The sequence below is a fragment of the Telopea speciosissima genome, chromosome 5 (assembly GCF_018873765.1).
Source record: "Telopea speciosissima isolate NSW1024214 ecotype Mountain lineage chromosome 5, Tspe_v1, whole genome shotgun sequence".
NCBI lineage: Eukaryota > Viridiplantae > Streptophyta > Magnoliopsida > Proteales > Proteaceae > Telopea > Telopea speciosissima.
The window spans coordinates 16,998,675-17,012,251 of NC_057920.1; the positions used below are offsets into that span (position 1 = coordinate 16,998,675).

A 13,577-nucleotide genomic window follows, 5' to 3' on the forward strand; every position below is an offset into this window, starting at 1 on the left:
GGGGAAACTAAAAAGAGGCGTCAAGTTCTAAATACACCTATAGATGTATCATTTAGACAGTCCCTAAAACAGAATTGTTTATTCTATGTTGGTAGGGACTTGGTCTATCTTGTGCACAATCTAGCTGAAGCAGTGACACAAATTTTTGACTGGTTTAGTTTCAGTGGATGCATCTTTGTATGACTTTGGTTTAGTTTAATATAAAGTTTATGGTTTATCAAAAAAACTGTAATTATTAAATTGCAGGTCTTGGTATAAATCACAAGTTATTACCTTCACATTGCAGAGTAAAAAAAAGAACAGAAGATATTTTGGAGGTTTATGAAATTAAATTTTCACATTGTATTAAATTTGGGGTTTTGGAACAAATCACATGTTATTAATAATAAACAACCTGTAACTTGGAACTAAGGAGGATTTGGTAATGTGTTCAATGTTGGGACCTGAAATTTCCTTCAATAAACCTAGTACCCAATTTATATAAGTTAAATTGTAGTTGCTATTTAGTAGCAAACATTGCGTTCATCATCGTACTCTAGGTGTGGAAGTAGGGAGTCATTGTTTAGCTCCATGGCTAGAATTAGCCAATCATGTAGTGTAAAGCAGTAAGCAATCAAACAGCACTAAGCTTATAGGATGCTACATTGAAACTTCACCATGGACTGTATTTGTTGAGAAAAGAGTTGGGCAAAAGATAAACCTGAGTGAGTATTCAGATGAAAGCCAAATAACATATATTTCTTCATCTTAACCTACTCATGTGGTTCTTTGCCTTTGGAAGCCAAATAGCATATAAAGGGAGGGGATTTATGCAAAGGCACCCCACCCACACATGATTCTTCAAACAGGAGGGGAGAGTGGTCATTTCGACCCATGTTGGTCTCCATTGCACGGTTATGTGTTTTACCATATACAGAACCTTTGGCCAGCATATAATTCTTCATAAAACTATAAACTAGACTGCAAAGTGCAAGATAAACTCCATACGAACAAAAACATATATAAAAAAGGAGAGAAAGGAAATACTAACTTCTCCTTGGAGGGACAAAACTGTTTTCAGCTTCTACAAAATAATGCTCTCTAACACAAAGCACAATTTCCTTTTTGTGGGCTTTCCAGAGAGAAAAGAAAACCTCTTAAAACATGTACCTTACCTTGCATAGGGAAATTTTTGAGTATTTATATAATTACCTTTTCACAACGTGCGTTACAATCCAGTTAATCTGTTAAAAAGAGAAGACAGAAGTAAAACAATGGCTTAACTCTTTACAATGTAGTGTAACAGTGAGGATCACATCATTACAGAAGCACATTATGACAAGATGGCATAGGAAAAGGATATGGCTAGAATTTACAACAGAATAACATTGCTATTGAATTTTAGCTATAACAAAACCTGTTATGTAATAGTTAGAAATAACAGTACAACCTATGAGGCATATATAACATTTAGATATGAAAAGAAGAAAATGAAAATAGTAGCATTCCATATTAAAGAATACATAGATAAAGCTTTTGCTAAAATAAAAACCTTCTTAAAAAATCCTTTTCCAGAACTCTCTGAAGCATCTTTCAAGAAATAAAATTTCGACAATTTTAACTTCATTTATTCTCCTCAAAGGTTCATACTATATTGTTGTACTTTATCTATTCCCCTTCACAGTTAACACAATCCATTATTCTCTTTTCTGACATTGAAGCTACTCACTTTTCTTCTTTTCATAGAAGATACTGTCATGCTTCTAGTTAAACAAAAAGAGTAACTTGGTAAGATACCTCTTTCACACACCTATGTACAAATCCACTTTCATGTGAATGCCTGAATAAACACTATATTTCAAGCAGGATTTTAACTTCAGGTATCTCTCGTAGCTTAATGCATGGAAATGAAGACTAAGTGCTTTGGACATGTCTTAGATTCTCACAAGTTAACTAGATTCCAAACCTATTCCATTTTTCATTAAGATAAATATTTCCCATTTCGTTTTCTCATCATTGGTCTATATTTTCTTTGATTAGTTTTCTTGTTTCATCATCTGATGGCAATATCCAGGACATTGCATGGTCCATTTGTCAGTCAGTTCAATTTTAGAAAACACCCAGGCAAAGAATGTAGCCGTTCTCAGAATCTATTTGTTTGGGAATAATTACACATTAATTAAGTTTGGGACATTGGACAACTTCATACAACTGTTGCACCCATGATTCAAGATCTTGGCGAGATCTCGTTGAAATCTCGGTTTCGTAGCATATCAAGACGAGATGCCTTGCGATACTCAAATAGTATAAGATCTCGACCTCAAGATCTGAGTCTTATATCTCGTTACAGTTCGACTCGGTCAAACCACACTATATTTAAGCTTCAAAAAAGACATAACTCGATGAGATTCCTTTTCTCTCTTGCCTTTCTCGCCTCTGTGAAAGGGAAAACTCCATCTTTGGTTTTTGTTTTTTTCCATTGCTTTTGACAAATCTCACCTCCAACACCTCATCAAAGCTTGGTGCATTGAAGATTGAAACTCTTAATCTCCTCCAAGCTGCATCTCAAGAACCTAAGGTAACTATTCATCCCCAAAACTATATTTTTCATAGAAACATGATCTAAACTTGTTTGTTGACTATGAGTTTTTTATATGTTATACATTGTCCACCGATCTATGGAATGATGGAGGCGAAATTTTTTTTTCTGTTTTTAAATTATTTATTTATTTTCCTGTAAAAATAAATGATTTTCTTGTAAAAAAAAAATTGAAAACAATATGATTTATACTCATTGTTTGGAGCTTAATTAAATATATGTTGGACATCGTTGGCCTATCTATGGCTTCACGGTGTCGCTTTAGTTTGTAAATTAATTATTTTAATTTCTGAAATTTGAAATATATTTAAAAAATTACAGAAAATTTCCAAAAATAGTGAAAAGATCTGTTTTGTTTTGAAAATTATTTAAAATTAAGGAAAGCATTGTTAATGCATCTAAATATTGTGTGGAATAGCCTAGGGTAGACCTCATGCACGTCGTAGACTACCAACTTAGGGTCCGTAGTCAAAGTACCATTTTGGGTTTGAATTTGTAAAAACTAATGGTCCCACTATGTTTAGAAGGCCTAAAATAGGGTGAATGTCAATTTTCAACCCCTATCTCGGCCATATGGCCATCGAAACCTAACATCGAGTTCAAAAAAAAAAAAAAAAAAAAATACATGATCTCGCCGAGATCTCGGTTTCGTGGCCTGGCAAAACCAGTGGCGAAACCGAGATCTAAAACCTTGGTTGCACCTCTCTACCTAATAATAGCTTAAGCTTTGGATTGGATAATTCAACACTATTTGAACTTTTCCACATGATTACCTGTGAAGATTCTCAATAATAGATGTCAATTAGATGAATTTTAAAGTACTTCTTCAGATATACCAAAAAACTTAATCTCACTATAATGAAAATTCGGTGATTTCCCCCAAAGATGGGAAGATACAACTAATCTCAGTGATAAATGTGAATGTATATGTCTGCAAGTTACTATTTGATGCAGGCCCGACCAGCATCATGAAGAAGAACCAACCCACATCTTGAAGACCCTATCATAAAATCAGCCCAAGATCAACAAGAACCTTGCTGGTGGAGAATCTCTACATTGTCTCTTGAACTAACTTAGTTGATTGATAATGTGGAAAGTTTCTTAGTGGATGATGAAGTGGCACCCACTATCAAAATATCTTTGACTAGGTTCCTCTCCTCTTAACTCTTCTCTTGAAGATAGCATCAAGACGTCTCAAAACAATAACCAAGGTTCTTTGGAACAAGTATCAACATCTTAAAACAAGAATCAAGACATTATACTTATTGTTTGGAGCAACCAACAAGAAAGTGGAGAAGATCTAGAGTTTTCCTAAGTCAAGATGTAATCTCAACCCTTGAAAATCAACGGCTGAGATATCGAAGAAGCTTTTAGGTTTTATTTTGCTTTGCCTATAAAAGGCCTACTTATGTTATTTGTAATAGAGACTTGAGTTGTGAATGAAAGTTGCTATAAGTATTTCCCTTGAACCAGGATGTGTTCTTGAACCTTGATGAGTTTATCCCCTAGAAAAGCCTAGAAGAGTTTTTCCATCAACCTAGAAGAGTTGATGTTTCCTCATTGCATCCTTGAAGAGATTGCAACCCCTTGGTGTTACTACACATCCTTGAAGAGAAATGTTTTAACCTATATTTATCCATTTTATTGTTCTTAATTTTGTTCTTCATTTTATTGTTTTGTCCACATTTGCACACTTTATGTCTGTGCAATTCGCTCTCCCAGTCTGACATTCTGCTACCTACATTATTTGGTATAAGAGCCTAGGAGGAGAGAATGGAAAAGATTCAAGCTGATCGTTTTTCTCCATTCGTTGATTGGAGCAAACCTCCGATATTCGACGAATACTCGGATGAAGAGATTGAAGAATACAACATGAGTCTTTTCATTTTTGGGGATTTTTTTGTGTGCAGGGAATGACGAACACGATATCATATCGATATCCATATTTGGAGCTGTCGCACGTGAGTAACTTTCTTCCTATATTTGCTAAGGGTGTAGTAGAAAAGATGGATGCACAAATCAACACCTTTAGTGCATATGAAGACACATTTAAGGAAATTACTAATTGTCATCTCAACTTCAACTTCTTTGGGTCAAGTATATTGATATAATTCTTAGAGATGTTTATACTTCAAAATTTTGTTTGGTTTGTATTTAATCCTGGTGGCATGAGAACACTTTTGAGGTTGGAGGAGAATTTGAGGACAAATTCTTTTTCAACTAAGGGAGCATGATGCAGGCTCGGCCAGCATCATGAAGAAGAACCAACCCACATCTTGAAGACCCTATCATAAAATCAGCCGAAGATCAATAAGAACCTTGCTAATAGAGAATCTATACAATGTCTCTTAAACTACCTTAGTAGATTGATGATGTGGAAAGTTTCTTAGTGGATAATGATGTGGCACCCACTATCAAAATATCTTTGATTAGCTTCTTCTCCTCTTGACTCTTCTCTTGAAGCTAGCATCAAGATTTCTCAAAACAATAACCAAGGTTCTTTGGAACAAGTATCAACACCTTGAAACAAGAACCAAGACATAATACTTATTATTTGGAGCAACCAACAAGAAAGTGGAGAAGATCTAGAGTTTTCCTAAGTCAAGATGTAATCTCAACCCTTGAAAATCAATGGCTGAGATATCGTAGGAGCTTTTAGGTTTTATTTTGCGTTGCCTATAAAAGGCCTACTTATGTTATTTGTAATAAAGAATTGAGTTGTGAATGAAAGTTTCTATAAGCATTTCCCTTGAACCAAGATGTGTTCTTGAACCTTGAAGAGTTCATCCCCTAGAAAAGCCTGGAAGAGTTTTTCCATCAACCTAGAATAGTTGATGTTTTCCTCATTGCATCCTTGAAGAGATTGCAACCCCTTGGTGTTACTACACATCCTTGAAGAGAAGTGTTTTAACCCATATTTATCTATTTTATTTTCTTAATTTTGTTGTTCATTTTATTGTTTTGTCCACATTTGCACACTTTGTGTTTGTGCAATTCACTCTCCTGGTCTAACCTTCCACCGCCTACATTACTATTCTATTTTTGGTTTTGAAATTCAGACAGTTTCCCATGAGATCAATTCAGCAAGTTAATATTCTCTTCAAAATATCTCTGATTTCTTGACGCATTTATGAGCATATTTATATTTGATAGAAAACAAGAAACTTTTGGCAGTATTAAAAAAAATTATTATGAAATTTTATATGAATATCGATAGTTGATGTACGAAATATCCCTGCCCTACAAAAACAACTGATCCTCCCTAAGGCTGACTGGTCAAAGTGTTTGAATTTCTAAGGGAGTAGGCTCAGTCCAGAAAAAGAGCACCTGCACGTTTATTTGGTTCTCATCAACAGAATACTGGAAGATTCTTCTGGTCCTTTCCTTCATAATCCTCAGAATATAGCACAATGATCCATACTCCATAGGTTTTAATAAATTTTGAGTTATGGCAATAAAGGTTTGCTAAGTATTTGAGTAGGTAAATTCCCCCCATTGAGTGTTTTTGTGTGATGAGTTCCCTCATGTTGTTTTCCTTTTTCCCCCAATATATGTGAAACTGCAGATTAAATTTTTCTCATGAAGACAGCATCTTAGGAGAACGCTTCCATTTTATCTTGAGATAAATTTGATGCTAGGATAGACATTGTCATTGTATAAGTTGACCTGCATTTGAAATTTATATTCTCATTGTAACTAGCATAGAGACATTTTCATGGAACTATAGTCATGAAAGAGAGTAGTTGTGAGTATAATGGGCTTACAATGTTATTTTCAGGAGACGTCCAGTAAAATCCTTGTACTGCAATAATAACCAAATTAGAAGTTACAAGAACAAAGATACTAAGAGAATGCTTCCCTATCCACTCCAACAAAGATGTCAATCGTTTGAATCCTCCAACATCAACCTATAATGGAAAGCAGAGTAGAAATAAGCAGAGGACTGACATTGAGCTCCATGTAAACATTCATAATATTATCAAATAATGTAACAAGATACAGGTGTGAAAATGGTAAAAAACATTAAATGAAATTCCTACACCTACACTTGATATTTCTTCAACATGGAATTTAGGACATCTGAAAAAACTCAGATAGCCAAATTGTAATATTTAGCAGTTTTAGCTGCCACTTGAAACAGTGTTTTCACAGACTGTTGAATTGGCTGGTCAGATGTCAGACCATTCATACCTTGTCCCTCCAAACAAGGATGGTCTCTTTCAACCCTATGAATGAAGGCCTTCCTAGAAATGTTGACTGGCAAGAGGTCTGCCTTGTCAAAATTGATCTGATCATTAGAACCAGAAGGTTTAACCATCAGCCTCTGAGAGGTGAAATGTTATCCTCATAAAAGAATATAATGATTTATTCTTGCAGCGCATGAAATATTAACTACCGATACCACAGGTACCTAACAGTTCCTCCCACCACTAGGGGAACCACTGTTCTTGCTTATTAGTTGCATGAAGAAAGAAAAGGGCGTACCCAGTGCACGAAGCTCCCGCCACTGCGGGATCTGGGGAGGGTCATAATGTACACAGCCTTACCCCTACTATCTCCAGACTCGAACCCGTGACCGCTTGGTCACAATGGAGCAACCTTACCGTTGCACCAAGGCCCGCCCTCTATTATTAGTTGCATATGCTTTTAAATTTATTCTATTATTCAGCATAAGCTGCCTTCCATCATTTGGATTGTCCCAAACCATTAGAACTAGATGGTTGGACCACTGACTGCCCCACGCCAGAACAGTCTGATGCCTACTCCAAATTTAATAACACTTATTGGAAAAGCATCCCGAAGAATTCTAATAACAATTTCAATTTACACAGTTTGATGTAAGCCCTTACGTATTGTGCAAGTAAAGTTAGATCTGGTATATTCTGCATTTTAAGTTTTGCGAAAGAATATGGATTTGGGAAATCAAGTCAAGATCCTTGGTTTTAAACTACCTGCATGTTCTATAGAAATTTTACTTGGGTATTTACAATTACATCTGTTACTCAAAACCTGTAAAATGTTCCAAAGAAAACTGGATCTTTATTCTGGGCAAGTAGAACTTTTGAAACCTTTGAGGATATTCCAATCAGGATCCAGGAAGCTTTTAAGGACATCCCATAGACCCTGACCGGGATTTAAGTCTGAGCCAAAACATCTGATATCTACTGTGCTGGTCCTAAAAATGAGCCATCACTAGTATTTGTCTGCTCACGGTGAAGTGCTACTAAATCCCCAGGTTCCAGTTATGATAAGAGGGATCTTATCCACTGACAATAGCTGTTCCATTAAGTAGCTCAATTTCCTATACAATGGCAGTTTGAAAACTTTGTGCTGTTCATTATTTTCCCAAATGCTGGGCTAGGCAATAAAATAGAAGATGCATAACATGATAACAAGAATTATAACAGGATGTTGGAATCCAAATACCAGAAGATCTTAGCGGTTATAAAACTTGGCTTTAAATTCAGAGTTTTCTAAAACCAATAAGACAAGATTATTGCCAATAGACACAGATGCCAACATGAGACTAGTCAAGGCAGTGTGCAGCATCATCATCATCGTGCTGATAGAATTAGAGGTTATATGTCAAGGATTTGGTTTTAGTACTAACAATTTTGATTGAAACCCGGAAAGACCAACCTTTGTCAAATCTTATGAGATGGTCCTTGATCAATCCTTTGATCAGTTGATATCACACAAAGTGACCATGCACCATGGGTATTCATTTCAGGGAACAGGCTTTGTGGATGGGACTGTCATAGGGTATCTATGGATGGCCCACCTATTTTTACTTCGCAGGTCTGCTGAGGACTGAAATTTTGTAGAGAGGTAAACCCAAAGTTATTCTGCTCACATGTTAAGTTTCAGCATAATCGGAGTCGGCCAAGTGGCAAAAATAAAGCTTCCAAAAATTCGGGACTACCAAGAGGGTGCATGATAATGCTTAGACTACCAAGAAGGTGCATGATAATGCTCAGACTACCAAGAAGTTGCATGATAATAAATGGGAGTATATATGATTGAATTTAAGTATGAAAGTTAGCAAGTGACCAATACAGACCATTCTATAGATATCCATTGGTCAGAATTACCACATCACCCATCCACATGGCACATCCAGGTGGGTCACCCATAGATGCTCTATGGACGAGACCATCCATAAAAACTTTTGCCTTCATTTTATCCTAACTGTAGGGAGGGGGGAAAAACCAAGTGTTTAAACTTCAATATCGCATGCATAAAGATACAAATATTGACTCTCAAAATACAAGGGTTTCCTACAAGGACAATGTAAGAAGGAATCTGCATGCTGCACCAATGAGAGGTTGGAAAATGGTATCATTTAAAGGAGGTCCACGTGGGGCCCACATGGTCAGAATAGGAGAGAGAAAATCAGTGTGGGACCCACTGTTTACTATGTGACAAGTGTATAAAGGAATCTGTACAAGGGCAGCGCAGTAATCTTTTTCCCCCTCAAAATAAGAAAGTTATCAATCTGCACTCACCAGTAGGTACAAAGCACAAAATGTGATCCCTGCAGTACCTGATGTAAGCAACATGTAACTAATTGTGTATAGAGGTTTGTTTAAGGGGATTCCTGATAAAAACAAAAAGACATACAGAAATCATTATCACTCATGATAACATTAAAGCATATATCTGTAAAACTGGAAATTGGAATGCAATTGATTTTGTTTGGTTGTTTAAGTAACTACCTATAAAGGTAAGCAACAACCCAATGAAGAAAAGTGAAACTGAGGATAGCGACCATTGAAGAAGCCGATCCTTATGGTCCTGAAATATATGAGTAAGACCATATTCACTAAATGGGTAGAACATTCAGGGTTTACTACAATTAAAGGAGTCAGATAATCAGATAGATAGCACTATAGAATATACAAATTGGTAACTTACACTAACATATAGACTAGCTGGACCTTTTCAAGCATCTATAAATTTGCAAAAAGCTGACATGACACTGACAATTAAGAGAGAAATTCCAAGGAGTTTAAAGTGGTATGGCTTTACTAGAAGAACAAACTCCATATCAACATTCTGATTGGACACATCATACAGGATGCATTAAAAAAAAAAAGTTTTCACTAAACAGGAGAAAAACAAACACTCTGCACAAAATCATTCATGCTATTCGTCAATTAATCTTGAAAGAAACTTATCGGTTTCTTTTCAAATCCCTTTTTATCAGATTATTCACCCTTAAATCCTACAACTATAATTCTACTTATAAATTCCACATCTTTTGCTGAAGGTTACTATATCCTTGACCTTGATTAGACTGGGTGCAACCTTGACAATCAACAGAAATGGAGATGGACATTTGGATAGAAAGAAGATTTATACACCCAGGTATCCTTGACTGAACAACCGAGAAAAAGATCATTGGGTTTATTATAGTAACAGTTTGTCCAACACCCAAAAAAGTATATTTGAACATTTTGCTTAAAATCATTAATGTTATTCACTTAAACCACCTGTTAAAATTGGCATTAATCAAATGGATGCAAAAAATATGGAGAAATTAAACAAGAACAAACAAGAAAGCAACAAACAACCATCTTGTAAAAATTACTATATTCCTATATCTTGCTGGAAGGGTATAGCAGCTATTACAAATAGGTGCTAGACCCTATTACAATTTGTATCAATTAACCAATCATTTAAGTTCCCAAAGTGAGTCAAGTGACACATTCACAAAGAGCTGTATATTCTTCTTGCTGATCAACTATAATTACAATATCCAGCAATCCCGTCATATATTGGATTCCACCCAAATGTGCTTGCAAGTGAGATAGTTGTCTTTTCAACATTGCTGCATCTCTTTTGATCACAGAGTTGGCTTCAACCTGCAATTAGCAAAATTAATAACCTTTGGTTGTCAGAACATATTTGTTTTAGTATAATGCTTTCTGAATATTAGTGAGTTGGGAAGACACTCTTGAAACAGGCTTCTGAATTCAGATTAGCCCTTTCTCTAATATGATGTCATCACAACCAAGCATGACAACCGGTTCAGATCCTCAAAATGTGAGGATGATAATAATTTAAGTCCACAAATTTCACTTCTTGTGTTGCCTTAGAACAGGTTCAACACCCCAATACCAGCAAACTTAAGATTTCTTGCACTTGCTCATACCCATATTAGTGCTTCCTGTTACGGTTAGGATAATTTGATAACATGTCCAACTTGTCCTTTGAGATGCAAATCATTTCTTTCCTCCACTGCATTTCTCAATGACCTGAACCTTGCAAGCAGAGTGCATCAAAGCAAGGCCAACTTGTATTGCAGGTTTTGCAACTCAATTTCCAATCTCCATTCCATTCAACTGTAAATAATCTAAAATTCCTTCGTAACATCATGCACAGCAACCAAACCCAAAGTTATTTATTGAAAATATTAGATATCTTATGATTGTTAGCATCCATTGGAGTAGAATACACTGGTTTTAAGGCCTGCATACTGGTATTTGACTCCGCCAGAATTTGCTGCCGGTCCCAAGCCCAAATAAAGGAGGGTTGGTGTGTCAGTTTGGAAGCCGGCACAAAATAAAAAAAAACCCTAGCCAAAACCTTTTTACATGGATTCTAGAACCATAAAACTAATGATTCATACTATAAAATTATGGCAGAGTTATTGAAACTCGCCAGATACAAGAAACTGCTATTACAGAAAACCAATTTGGTTTTATGCCAAGAAGATCCACGACATAAATTATTTACTTAATTAGGCGGCTCATGTAAAGATTTAGAGATTGCAAGAAGGATCTCCATATGGTCTTCATTGACCGAGAAAAAAGGTTATGACAGAGTAATGTAGCTCTAGATAGGAGGCAGTCCTACTAGAGACCAGGTGAACAATAATCCTGAAATTAATCAGCCGATTGGGGCAAAGCAGGCTGACTTGACTCAAAACTAGGGTTAGGTTTATGAATTTGGGGATGGGTCTTATATAGTTTTAATAAGCAGACCTAGGGGGTTATTATGGTATAAAAATATCAAGGTTTAAATAAGTTTGAAAATTCTGCAGAATTAGGGTTAGGGTTTCGGGTTTTAGAAATTAGGAAAAACCATATGGAATTTAGGGTTTACAGTGAGGTTTTGGAGCAGGGCTTTGGATCAAAGGTAGGGGACAGTGGAAGGGTAACTTGACTGGAATTTGGTTGGTTTTTTATGGTGGGAAGTATAAGTTCTAAAAACTGGAGTTTTAGGGCTTAATGGGGAATGAAGGGGATTAGGGTTTTAACTGTTGGAATGGGCTGTAACTGTGATCGAGTGGAGGGAGGTGTTTAATGGGGCTGTGACTGTAATATGGGCTGAATCTAATGGAAGAATAAGGCTGTGAAGGGATTCTAGGGTATAATGGAGTTAGGGTTTTATGGGAATCGATTATGGGAGGTTGGAGGAAGAAGAAAAGGAAGGAAATCTGCAGAGAATTAAAATTAACTCACTGATTAGAACTCCTTCAAAGACAGCAGCAACTTGAAGATAATCTAAAGAAGAACCTCTCGATCTACAAGATGCAAGGAGTCATAGTTTAAAATCTCGCGATATCTTGGTATCTCGGGGTCGAGATGGCCGAAATATCCGAAATATACTGAAATATCGCCGAAATATGGTATTTTTTCTGCCATATTTCGGCACTCCATCTCGGTGGGTTTTTGGCCATATTAAGGCCTAATACTTCATGTACACCCTTAATTAAGTTAAATAAACACATTTAAACCTTCATATTGCAAAAAAAATGAACTCAAAGTGGTGTTTTGGGTTTGCACCCTTGATTGATAGTATACGGTCGCCGACTCTGATGTATAAATAGTTAAATACACATTGACTAGGTACTAAAAGACATAAGAAATTTAAACAAAGTAATGAAACAAAAATAACTCATAAGTCATAACTCATAACTCATAAACTCCATAATAGTCAATAGTTCGATACTCAATAGTTAATACTCATTACTCAATAGTCAATACAAAAAGTCACAAGTTCACAACTCACAAGAGTGCAAGACTCACAAGAAATATCACGAAATATCACCAAAATATCCCAAAATATCACCGAAATATGAACTTTTTCCATTTCACCTTGCCATTTCGTCTCGGTACTGTCGACATTTCCGAAATATCCCGATATATCGCAAAATCTTGAACATGACTGGAGTCCACCAGCCCTTCAACCTTAATATGACTCACAAGGCTTCCTTGATATGACCCACAAGGATTACTCTCAAAGAGCAAGCGACAGCAGTCATGGTAGCAGCAATAGCAAACGAAAATTTCAAATCTAAATTGTGTGGGGGAGCCTCCCACGTTTTATTATAAATAATAGGCCAAGGGCCTCATTCCTAGATCTATTACAACTCTATTCTCTCTTCCAAAATCGTGGAGAGGTATACTTAAGTAACTTAAAACAATTAAAAGACATAAAAAGACCTAACTGTCCCTAGTAACTTAAAACAACTTTAAAACACTTGAAATAACAGATTCCCTAAGAACCAATAAGATTAAAACAATCTCAGCCAATAGGATTAATTCCTTAAGGCTGCTAAAAAAAACTAAGTATAGAACTGAAATAAACTATACTAATGCTCTTACTAAAACCCTATGATCAAGGGGGCTTCTTCAGGTCATGGAGACTTGGATCTACATCACAGAGTCCTTGAGAGTTAATCTGGCAAGTACTAGAGAAAAGAAGTGTTTCAAGTAAATATGTGGACATAATTAAAGATATGTATAATGGTGTGGTAACTAGTGTAAGAATTGTGGAGGATCGAGGTAGTGAGTTCCCAGTTTCAATTGAGCTACATCAAGGTTCAGCTTTAAGCCTTTATTTGTTTGCACTTATCAATAGGGCTGTAAACGGATCGGATTCGGCTCGGATAGTGCTATATCCGCATCCGCATCCGAATAGCTATCGGACGGATTCGGATAGTGCTAAACGGATATGGACACGGATACAGATCGGATATTTTATCCGTTTA

The 13,577-nt window shown here is 36.1% G+C and overlaps 1 protein-coding gene across 1 annotated transcript in view; it reads right to left on the reverse strand.

Moving 5' to 3' along the window:
• Positions 1-997: 997 nt before the first annotated feature.
• Positions 998-13,577, reverse strand: part of LOC122663413 (heparan-alpha-glucosaminide N-acetyltransferase-like) — a 45,941-nt gene continuing 33,361 nt past the window's right edge. The window contains exons 10-13 of the mRNA XM_043859093.1: positions 9,295-9,373; positions 9,085-9,176; positions 6,343-6,486; positions 998-1,223 (exon numbers count right to left, since the gene is read on the reverse strand). Coding sequence (XP_043715028.1) covers positions 1,188-1,223; positions 6,343-6,486; positions 9,085-9,176; positions 9,295-9,373 — 351 coding nt within the window. The 3' untranslated portion in view covers positions 998-1,187. The remainder of the gene's footprint in view (positions 1,224-6,342; positions 6,487-9,084; positions 9,177-9,294; positions 9,374-13,577) is intronic.